The following is a 12330-nucleotide window of genomic DNA, read 5'->3' as shown; positions in this document are numbered from 1 at the left end:
CGGCGAACTGCAGGTGCGCTCACACAATCAGCACGATGGACCACAGTGGCAGCATCCATTGATGAAAAACATCCTTCCTCACTGAGTCGTGACACACACACACACACACACACACACACACACACACACACACACACACACACACACACACACACACACACGGAGGGAGAGAGAGAGGGAGAGAGAGAGAGAGGGAGAGAGACCATCACTGTCTGTGCAGCAGGAGAACCGTCAACCCCGTCGCCATCACATCACATCCGGACCGGATCCTCTGGAGGCAGCAGGGTCGCGGATGCACGAGGCTCCGTCTCCCGTCGGTGCCGCTTTGAGATGAGGACGAGACGACGACGTGCTCCCGGTGACACGTTCCATTAGAGCTGCCCGTGACTGCTGAGGACCGACAACCTGAGGCTGAACCGATCACATCTGACCGAGGAAGAAGAAGAAGAAGAAGAAGAAGAAGATCCAGGCTTTGACCACACTGTCCGTCCGTCCGTCTGCTGTCAACTGTTGCTTATTTCCACTGTAAATGAATCTTGTAAGGTAGGTCACGTTATTTCATTTCACTGACGTTTAGTGAGAGAATAACCAGACAAATGTTTCATATTGTTGTCAGTGATGATGATGATAATGAGGAGGAGGAGGAAGAAAAGGAGGCTGGGTGTTTTTTTTTTGTTTTTTTTAAAGAAGTAATTTATATATATACTGGATATAATGTATCTCTTAAAATAATCTTAAATCCAGGGTTTATTTGATGGAGCAGTTCCAAGAATAACAAACACCTGCCACTTTCCTCCTCCTCCTCCTCCTCCTCATCATCATCATCCTCTCTGCCTCCTCATTTTCAGTGACACATCAGGCCACACAGACCAACACACAGCCTGTCTTTTTTGACTAACTGAACATATTTGGACATGAAAGCTGTTTGGGTCTCGGTTTAAGTTGAAGTCGTGGTTTCACGAGGTCAAACTAACACTGTGAATCATTATTAGTTAATCTAGTGATCGTCCTCTTTATCAGTCTCTTGTTAAAACCTGTAACATGTGGGAAAATACCACATAATGTCCCCCAGAACCTAAAAGAAACCCACAGATGTGAAATAAAAGCACTAAGCCATCACTCTTGAGAGGCTTGGCAGGTTCTTCTGTTGAAAAAAATTACAATAAATCACAGAGAATTCACACAAAAAAAAGAAAAGAAACATCGAATGTTTCATCTCGTAGAGAGGAACACTCTGCACAAGAGCTTTTTCCACCAGCCTGAAGCGAAATCCTTCTCAGCTCAAAATCAGACATGGAAAAGCGACTCGTGTGTGGAAAGTGGTGTGTGCACACTGCGTTGTTATGATACAGACATACTTATATACTGTATGAGTTCTTCTATATGATAACATTATTATTATTTTGCTGCAAAGTGCATACTATTTAACTTTGTTTGAGTGGTTGTCTGATGAAAATCCACCGATTTACATTAAAACTCTCATTTAATTGACCAATCAGCAATAACATTCATCACAGATTAAGAAAAAATATCCAATCATCTTGGACTCAGTTTGTTTTGTTTTCATTAAATCAGTTTACTCTCATCCATATGAGCATAGTGGGCTATTTTCACAGATTGTGAAAAATCTAACTTTTCATGGACAGCAATAATCTGATAGATTAAGACAATGATCTTTTAAAAAAAAAACTGCCATGCAAACAGCATTTTCTGATTAGCTTAATCCAAATAAAATCCATGGAATCGTGCTTGGTGAGGTCAAACACTCCATTTATAACGTCAGTTATAAAACATTTTCCGACGATTGTCATCAACATTCAACAGAACGTGAGGTCAGTTTTGTAAATGATTTTCCCATTTAGAGGAAAACACCAGTGTGATTGACAGCTGCTCTCGTCCAATTGGAGCCAATCGGAGTGTCAGGCGACGTCTCTGAATTTCTGGTTACAAAACCTCAAAAATGACTCCAGTAAAATCAAAAATCTTGAATTCAGATTCTTATACGTGACATCACTACCACTGCCACTTGATAATATTTTGTTCGGAATAATCAGTAATCAGATTAAGGTTCGCTGAGTATTAAGATCTAAGTTACGTCATGTAGACATGTACAGTATATTCATCAGTTTTCAAATTTAATACAGACTTGAGTCATTAACTGACTATGAATGGAATATTCTGTGTATATGTACAGCTCATGGTAAGGTAAACATGATCAGATTATTGAAGTCCATTAATTCGTTAATTTTCTACTGCTTAATTCTCCACCTAAGGGTTGTGGGGGGAGCTGGAGCCAATCCCAGCTGACATAGGGTGAAAGGCAGGGGTCACACCCTGCTAAAGAGGTCACCAGTTCATTACACGGAGACAAAAAACCACACTTCTTATTATCAATAATCAATCATCTCAGCCACTGGAATTTATTTTACATTTTCTTAAGTACGTGCCATTACCGTAAAGAGTCTTGACCGTAAAAACCAGCTTTGACATTAGTTCACGTTGACCATTAAGTGGATGGTCTTCATGGTTCAATAAGACGACTAAAGCGGGGAGAGTTCCTTCTGTCTGTCCTGCTGTCACTGTTTCCACAGCTCCACTTCCACCTCTCTGTGTCTCTCTGTCTGGCTTCTGTCCTGCTAATTATCAGCCAGCTTGATAAAGTCATTAGTGACCCGGCCAAGCCTGCGGGGCCTGGCCCTGACACACACACACAAACACACAAGCGCGCACACACAGGTTCACACAGCTGTCCTTTTAAGGACTCCGCATTGACTTCTATTCATTTGGTCAGCCTAACCTTAAAGGTGCATTATGTAATAAATCTAAAGCAACTGGCTATAATATCCTCCTAATATGTCACAGAGACTCAGGAATAATGTTCATATAACAAACTGAACTCACCAACAACAACAGTACAGCCAAAATATTTGCATTAAAAAAAATATTTTGCAGACTGCAACTCATGTTTATGTTTTGAAATCATGTTTTTGCATGTGGCGCCACCTACCGCCGTCTACCAATCACTGCAGTCAGTAGAGTTTCAGCTGCCGAGCAACCACGGGTTGCCAGTTACGTCAGAAAACGAAACCTAAAAGACCTCGGCCTTTTGAATTTGAATGTAGTAACCGTTTTTTGGGCCACATTCTTACATATGGCACCTTCAACGGAACCACAATTTAAATCTCACCTCACCAGTTCTACAGGTTTTGGCCTCCATGAGGACGACTGGTCCTGACAGGGGTCAGTGTTTATGCCAGACCAGGTCCTAAAGACATCACTGAGCCAGTCAGACAGTCAGTGTGAAGCCGCTGATGGTTGCAGCCTTTATTTGGGACAGGAAGACGTGTTTCTGCGCTGGGTGGGTTTGTATTAATAGCTCCTAATGAGTGTGACTTTAAGAACAGCTGCTTAAGAACACAGAAGAGAGAAGATGAGACACGTTTGTTACCACCTCTTTCACATCATTATCCCTACAGCACATGGACACCTTTCTTCACCTTTTCCTTCTAGTATAATCTCCACTATCTGTCCATAATCAGTGTCATTGGGTTATTTACAAAAACACATTTAAAAACGAGAATATTTGCAAGAGTCAGGTAGCTGTTTAAGGGCACATACATGTACAGCTCCATAGATATAGGGTAGGATATCTTTGTGTGACTCTCCTCTATGTTGAAATTCTTGTGTTGATTTCCTGTCTATGAATGTTTGATTGGAGTGGTTTTCTCTGCATCGGGAGCCTCGTTCTCATTTCAAGTCAAGAGAGAGAGACAGAGACATTGTTAAATCTAGGTCTCTTATGAAATCTTGCTCTGCAAGATGCACCATACAAAAGGGAGGGGTTGTGGTTTGTGTGCGCGTATTTGCGTGCGTGTGTGCGTACGTGTCTGTGTTGTTTGTCTGTGTGTGTGGACATCTTTGTCCATTTGCAGTCCTGCATGTTAATTCAATTATCGGGAAAGCAGAGCGGCGACATGACCAGGGAACAGGAGACAGTGATGAGGAAAGAAAGATGAAAGGAGCAAGGAGGGAATTTTCTAGTGTGGTATCCCTGCTCGGTGGTTTCCATGACAACAGTGACATCACTGATGGAGTGCTACCTCCGGAGCTCTATTGTGTTTATTTGGGATTTTGCGTGAGTGTGTGTGTGTGTGTGTGTGTGTGTGTTCGTGCATGTGCAGGTACATTTATCCGTGCAAAGCACTTATGAAAGAAATCATCGGGACAAATCTCTGGTTGTGTCAGTCCATGGTTCCCCAGTGTTGCCAGGCAACAGCAGCCATGGCAACAAGTTGAAGCATGATGGAGCGTTGCTAAGCAAAAGGACAGGGTGGGGTGAGATACAATTGAAACAAAAATATTGACGATAATGATGATGACAACGATGTTCTTGGGACATGAGGAAGAAAACTAAACTGAATAAGACACATATACACATTATGAAACATTACTATATCCACTAATGTTGTTTTTAAAAGCTTTGGCAAGTGATGTTTTACTGAAATAGAAAATGTCTTGGTGTGCCTTGGTTAGATATTTTCATTACTGGTTTATCCGTTTGTTATTTTCTTGATTAAAGGTGCATTATGTAATAAATCTAAAGCAACTGGACATAAAATCCTCCTAATATGTCACAGAGACTCAGGAATAATGTTCATATAACAAACTGAACTCACCAACAACAACTGTACAGACAAAATATTTGCATTAAAAAAATTATTTTGCAGACTGCAAATCAATTTTTGGCATGTGGCGCCACCTACCGCCGTCTACCAATCATTGCAGTCAGTAGAGTCTCAGCTGCCGAGCAACCACGGGTTGCCAGTTACTTCGGAAAACGAAACCTAAAAGACCTCTGTAATTTGAATTTGAACGTAGTAACCGTTTTTGGCCACATTCTTACATATGGCACCTTTAAATGATCAATTGTTTGGTCTAAAAATACAGGTATCGGTGTTGAAGTGTTCCTTTGTGAGCAGACAAACCCAGTCCAGCCTTTAACGTTAGAGAAGCTGAAACTTGAAGTTGAAAAAAGGGCTAATTTCACTCTGATATTTTTGTTTATTCCAGGTTTATGAACAACCGTGTTCCTCCTAACAAGAGATACCAGCCCACAGAATATGAGCATGCTGCCAACTGTGCTACACATGCGGTGAATACGCACACACACACACACACACACACACACACACACACACACACACACACACACACACACACACACACACACACACACACACACACACACACACACACACACACACACACACACACACACACACAGTCCACAGGAAGTGGTTATTAATTGGACAGATAAAGTGACACACTCAGTGAAAACACTTTTGTTTCACCCTACACACACTGTAATGCATCCTACACGCCCGTCTGTCTGTTTTGTATCTCGTGTTTCATATTCTGTTGTGACTCCACTTAGTTATGGATAATTCCCAGTCTGATGGGCAGCTCCTTGTTGCACTTCCATTCGGCGGACCAATGGGAGCAGCTGTCGGCCTGGGTGTACGGAGCAGGGCTCAGCTCGCTCTTCATCATCTCCACCCTGTTCCACACTGTGGCCTGGAAGAAGAGCCACTTGCGGTACACACACACACACACACACACACACACACACACACACACACACACACACACACACACACACACACACACACACACACACACACACACACACACACACACACACACACACACATATGAACAGGGCATTTGAGCTGTACTTTATTACTGTGTGAGATTCAAATGGTTAAAAGAACAGGCAGCAGAAAAGAAACCACCTTTTCCATATTTGGTCTCTCCTCAGGTCTGTTGAACACTGTTTCCACATGTGTGACAGGATGGTCATCTATTTCTTCATCGCTGCCTCGTATGCCCCTTGGTAAACAATTATCATTATCCTGAGTGTGTGTTTCTCTGGTCATTGTGTGTGTGTGTGTGTGTGTGTGTGTGTATATATATACAGTATAGTGAAAGTCATTTCTCTCTGTATTGATACTGAACCAGGCTGAACCTGCGGGAACTGGGTCCCTGGGCGTGTCACATGCGCTGGCTGGTCTGGGTCATGGCCTCTTTTGGAACCACCTATGTCTTCTTCTTCCATGAGAGGTCAGCTCATACATCCAAAACTTTACTTTTATCCTGGAGTCGAGTTTTCATTTCATGGCTAATTTTCTCTAAACTCTATTATAATTTCATAATGAACTTTTGTGTTCACTAAAATGTCTAGCCTTTCTGAGTGGAAATAGGTGAGCTATAGGTAAGTTAATGATAGGGGCTAAGGCTAAGATCAATAGTAGGCAGTTGATTTAAAAAAAAAAAAAAAATTGGGAACAAAAACTCCATCTTACCATCTCTGAAACTCCACTGATATTGTTTTTGCAGCATGGGAACTAACAATCCTATCACTGAAGAGAACTGTATGCAGAGTAGATGAGGTGGAACAGCCAAAAGAGCGCCCCCTCTCTCTCTAAACTGTGCTGTGATTGGTCAAAGCCTTCTGCTGTTCTTGCATAATTTTAAGATGTTGTTTTCCTTCATGAAGCCACTCTGTTAAGTTGCATGTACTAATATGCATTCATTGCTTTTTAATGTAATACGTTTTTTTTTTAGAAGTTTAGCATGTTATGCTGTTGTGGGGGAAAAAGCTGGTGCTTTTATTTTGAAGACAGGGAACAAACAGGAAAAAGGGTGTGGTCGTTACCAATTAAATATAAACGGCTCATTCTGCGGTAATATAAAAAAACGCAGAATTAAATTAAAAGTACAATTATTTTTAGAGTCCATTTAGAATGAAAATAACTTTGCCTGAATTTCACACACCTGACCTTTTGTAATTTCTGCTGCTACATGTCTCTCAGTGAAAACAATAACAAAAATGTATGTATGTATGTAGTTTGATGACATTGAGGAGCCGCTCGAGAGACAAATACACACAATAAAATTAAAAAAAGGACAACTAACTAGAAGTACTGCATATGTCCTTCCTAACTCTAAAGTTTCATATGGGGTTTGACCCAGATGTTAGATGGATAAAGTGGATGACGTCTTTATGGTATGGTGATGGAGTTTGTAATGCAGAAATATTACATGCCATATCTTTAACGTTACATAACCTTGAATGCCATTCACATGTATACAAAATAGTGTACATTTGTCAGGAAGCGGCAGACGTTGCGTGGCAAATGAACTGATGAGTGTAGAGTGTGAATTCTGACCCCGTCAACCAGATCAGATGATGCTAGTGTGAAACGAGAAGAACAGGAAGGAGGAGGTGCAGTCATGTAAGACATGGGAGTGACTATGTTGCCCGATCATGGATACTTTTAACTGTTACCCAGTTGAATAAGCATGTCTGTGTGTGTCAGGTATAAGATCATGGAGTTAATCTGCTACACCATGATGGGTGTTTTTCCTGCCCTGGTCATCCTCTCCATGGTGAGCCCTCTCTTCCAGCCTCATCTGCATACTCATGTCTGCAATCTGTAATTGCCTCTTATAATCAGCTTTTTATTTGCTTCTGCAGCCGGAGCAGTCGGGGCTGTGCGAGCTTCTGGCGGGCGGAGCGTGCTACTGCCTGGGGATGGTCTTCTTCAAAAGCGATGGCATCGTCCCATTCGCTCATGCCATTTGGCACCTGTTTGTAGCCATGGGAGCAGCCATACACTACTACGCCATCTGGAAGTACCTCTACGCCGAGGCACCCAACCAGGTCCAGACCTCCAGATGACATCAGCGCTGACCTCACAGGGAGTAGCTCCTGTGTTTGAGCCACTCCGATGAGAGGTTGCGAGCTGTGTTCAGGTTCAGAGGCTGCTTCATTTGGTGACCACGTGCCTCCTCCAAATCATATTCAGTGTAACCTCACAGAGACAAAAAAAAAACAGGTGATGTGTTCTAGTGGTCCTCGTCAGCTCATGAAGTTAAATTCAGTGCATCATCACTAAGGGCCGAGTCATACTTTCTGTCTGCTATAGGATGCGTGTGATGTAAGTTTTGTCATCGGTCCATTTCCTCAGAGACACAATAGTGACTGAAGGTGACTCAGGTGAGCATCACCATCCTTTTTTGTCCACACCCTCTAGTGGACAGCGTTTAGAGAGATTTATTGAGTGAATCGTCCCCAGTGGAAATTACACTAATGCATTATTTACATTCTACTCAAGCTTGGGTACTGGTGGCCGCCTGAAGTCAAATACCTCATTTAGATGATGCGGTTATGTGACACTTGCCAACTTTACGAGTTGATGAGGACATCTGAACACACCATTAAGCAACTGACCGGCATGAAATAGATTGTAGGACGCTGAGAGTCCCAAAGCAAACGCCAGTGAAGGATATATTTGGAGGAGACTTTGCTTTGAAACTGCCCAGTCAGCGCTCATTGTGATGGATCTGGACTTCAAAGGAGGCAGCCTGTGAAATGAGACACAACTTTGGTGCGCTCTGATTTTAATTTTACAGTATTTTAGCAGGAATTTATTTTCAATTCCAATAATCAGGGGTTAAATTGCTATTCTGTGGTGCGTGTCCAGTTTCAGTGCTCAGAAGCTGTATTGAGTCTTATTGTGAAGAAGAAGAAGACACTGTTTACTTAATTAATGCTGCTGTCAGTGATGTCCCCCCCACCCCATGAACACTTCTGATTGGAGTTCTGGCTCCTGAGTAGATTACATGTGGGATGCTTGAATTGTTTCTTCCCGATTTACTGTCAGACTGAGAGAATGAAGGTCTGGGAAACACTGCCAGGGAGTCCATGAAAAGCTTCCATATTCATCCATTAAAATGGATCATGATACATAGGCCTACATTTGTACTGTTTTTACTTCAGAGTAAATTGATGACATTCAAATCAAATAATTGCAAGTCAATGTATTCCCCAAAACATGAGAGAGTCTTATATTTGAAATAACAGACTACACTGACAGCAGCACTAACTGACTTGACTATCTTGATTCGGGCCATTCTTAAAAGTGTTACCATTGTCATTTAGCAGAAAGTGTTACTTGGATTAATTGGGCTGCAACATCAGTAATCTATTGTTTCTATTCAGACCATTGTATCTGTTGTTATAAGTTGTGCTATCTGCACTCTATATGGTTTTAACAGCAGTTGCTTCAGTCGGTAATTTACTGTGATTTCCATATGAAGCATGACAGTAGGATGCTATTATTATTATTATTATTATTTTTTATGTTGACTAATATTCATGGTGTCCGTCTTGAAGACTTTAACCTGTGTGCTTCCAGCTTTACTCAGCTCTGTTTAGTAGATTATCTAGAATATTTACTGAATTCTAACAGTTTACTGTTGTTGATTATAGGTTTAATAAGTGAAGATGTCATCAGTACATATTTATACAGTATATGTAATCTATCAATGACGTACAGTATATGTTGACTTCACCTATATTTTCTTCTTTTTAATGTACTTATAGCGTTAGCCTATTATCACCTCCGTCTTTAATGGATGGGACCCATCTGTCAAAGCCACATGGTTGAACCTCAGAGGAGGAAACCACTGTCTGATTCAGCACTGCCAGGAAAATCACCTACTGCCGCAACTAATAGCACACTTCCATGTATACTGTATGTCTCACACTTGAAAGGAAACTGAAGCTATAGTATTGTTGAACAATCTGGCCCAATATTAAGGCATCTCAGGTGTGTGTGTGTGTGCGTGTGTGTGCGTGCGCACGAAAGTGTGTTTGGGAACGTTTGCTTGTTTTTTGTGTTTGAAAATATACACTATCTGACTCACATGAATCCAAAGCCTAATCGCTGGGCCGAGTCTATGTTTACACGTGAACGCATGTACCTTGAACACACACGGTTTGCATTTTGAACACGTATTCTTCTTCTCTCAGCGTATCGCGTCGGGCACATGCTTTGTCAGACGAGCTCGCGTCGTGTGATAATTGTTTGTTCGAGGACCAAAAGGTCACAACCGTCTTCTGCTTATGTGTCTGAAAGAAATACTTGTTGAAACTTCTGCTCCTAAGTATGCAGGAAATTGTGCGTTGGTGTTTGTAAACGCAGCCTGGTCGCTACGAGTTGCACGGAATCTACCATAACGAACTCACTGACTATATGCATGGAGCGACTTTTCACAGGCAGGCATAGACCTTATATTTGAATGTGGAAGTAAACTGTGGGGTCCAACTTTCTATATTTGTCCAGTATGTTAACTTAAATTTCCTTTCTGAATGAATGAATGAATTGAAAGAAATTCATCAACACAAGCGAGCACTATAATCCGGTTTTAATTCCACAGCTCGTTTTTGCCGGGGTTTCATATCCAAACCGTGTCTCCATTTACACACGGAGGCTTCAGTTGCGTCTTTAAATTTAAGGCTTTGAGCCACAGCGCGTTTCCTCACTCCTCGGGAGAGGAAAAAGTCTGTCTGGCCAGTGATCAAAACATTCCCGTTCCATTTCAAGCCTTTATCTTATACCAACTTTTATAGCAAACGGACTGCACACATGATGCGTGTGAATGCTGCGTGAAGCTGCCTTACTGCTGACCGGATATGCCAGACGGAAGTCTCGCACAAAAATAATAGGGGACATGTACTTACGCGATTTGGCCGAAACATTTGATTTGGCAGAGATGTATTATTTTTTACGCTGGATTTCCTTCCTGACGCAACCCACCCAGGTTATCCAGGCTTGGAACCGGCACAAGGAGAACACTCGATGTGCTGCCCTGTGACTGGGGTAAATTAACAATGAGCAATGGGGATTGGGTACCTTGATCTGGTGGGGACTGGAACTGGCAACCTTTTAAAGGGATAGTTGGGAATTTTGGACATAAGACCTATTTTCCAACTCAACACAGATATGTACATCGATAGTCTGCCGTTACAACTGATTTGCCTCGGGTGCACTGTGGAGTCGCTATGAGTGTTTCTAATGCCATGCTAGCTGGTACCATTGACTTGTGCTAGCCATAGCACCAGCGAACTCGGCAACTAGAAGAATTTAATGACCTTTCTTGAAAACGTCTCCAGACGTCTCCATCACACCGGCTGAGTTGGAAAATAGGTCTAATGTCAAAAATTCCCAACTATCCCTTTAAGTTCTCTCCTCGCTTGGATATGGGTAGCTTGCATTAGTGGGAGCGGTGGCTCATGTGATTGAAAGCTCACACTCGGCATTACAGACCTGCAGGGTGTGTTTGTCAGAACCTACAGTTATTAGCAACTTGATAGAATAGTCTGATAAAAAAGACACCAAATCCATGCTGCTCTTCGTCAGCGTCCTGTCCAGTGACCAACCCCAGATTCACTCTGGGTCTTCAAACAGCTTGTGTCCTTTCTGCATTTTCTTCACTCAACAGCAGGGGTTCTCAAAGTTTTGATACCCGAGGGCCAATTTAGGAACCCAACATTGGACTAAGGGCCGCCAAAGGACAAAAAAAAAGGGGAAAACCCCCAGAAAGAAATCCCATTTGTAATCATTTTAATGACCAAGATTGCAGTTCTACACTTTAGCGTTGTAATATAATGTTATTTAAGCGTTAATATAATAACACTTTATAATTTACTGGTTAATTACCCAGTATTTTGGCCATGGTTCTTACCTTCTAATTACAGGTTAAGACCATGTAACACATTTCTGTTATTTACTGGGTAAATAGCTAGTAATTGGGGGCTGTAGCTACCTGCTTATTACCAGCTTATAACCCAATAATACACTAAAATTCACCATATAGAAACCAGGTAAATACCCAGTATTTTTGTTTACACTTATTGGTCTGTGTCCAATAATGTCCAATAAACATTTAACAAGCTTAGTAGCTCCTGGATTAAAAATATCAACTGTAATTCATTGTGGGCCGCCAGAAATGTTTCTGCGGGCCGCCATTGGCCCCCGGGCCGCACTTTGAGAACCAATGCTCAACAGCAACAACAAAACAACCAGTGTTTCTTCTGTGCTGTGTCTGCCATTGTTATTACTGCTGCTTATGATACCTGTTTGTCCCGCCCACCTCGCTGTTATTGACTGGAGAATAACACCAGAATGGAGAAATGTACCAACCCAGAGCAAAACAAAGAGAAAAAACGTTCAGGAAAATGTTGCATACTCTACCTTTAACACATTTCACTACTGTCTGTGTCTCAGGATTTGGATCATTTGGGCTTCAAAGCCCTTGAAGCCACATTCAGCAATCACTTAATCCGCTGTGGCCGTTTCAGGCAGCAGCACCAAAAAGTTAACTGTAAGCTTTACATAATATGTGTAATATTTAAAGAGAAACCAAACAGGAGGCGGATTTGAAGTTTCAGCATTTAGGATTTAGTGGCAACTGAGTGCTGAG

At 41.9% G+C, this 12330-nt stretch overlaps 1 protein-coding gene across 1 annotated transcript; it reads left to right on the top strand.

Annotated features, from left to right (window-relative positions):
* Positions 1–5074: 5074 nt before the first annotated feature.
* On the top strand, positions 5075–7741 carry LOC310943847 (monocyte to macrophage differentiation factor 2-like; the record flags this gene model as incomplete). Its single annotated transcript, XM_083909521.1, has 6 exons — positions 5075–5152; positions 5435–5595; positions 5819–5893; positions 6019–6120; positions 7380–7449; positions 7538–7741. 6 exons carry the CDS (start codon positions 5075–5077, stop codon positions 7739–7741), a joined length of 690 nt encoding a protein of 229 aa, XP_083765647.1.
* Positions 7742–12330: the final 4589 nt, after the last annotated feature.

This window comes from Microchirus variegatus (genome assembly GCF_963457635.1).
Source record: "Microchirus variegatus genome assembly, chromosome: 23".
Lineage (NCBI taxonomy): Eukaryota > Metazoa > Chordata > Actinopteri > Pleuronectiformes > Soleidae > Microchirus > Microchirus variegatus.
This window is presented reverse-complemented; position numbering and strand designations above follow the sequence as displayed.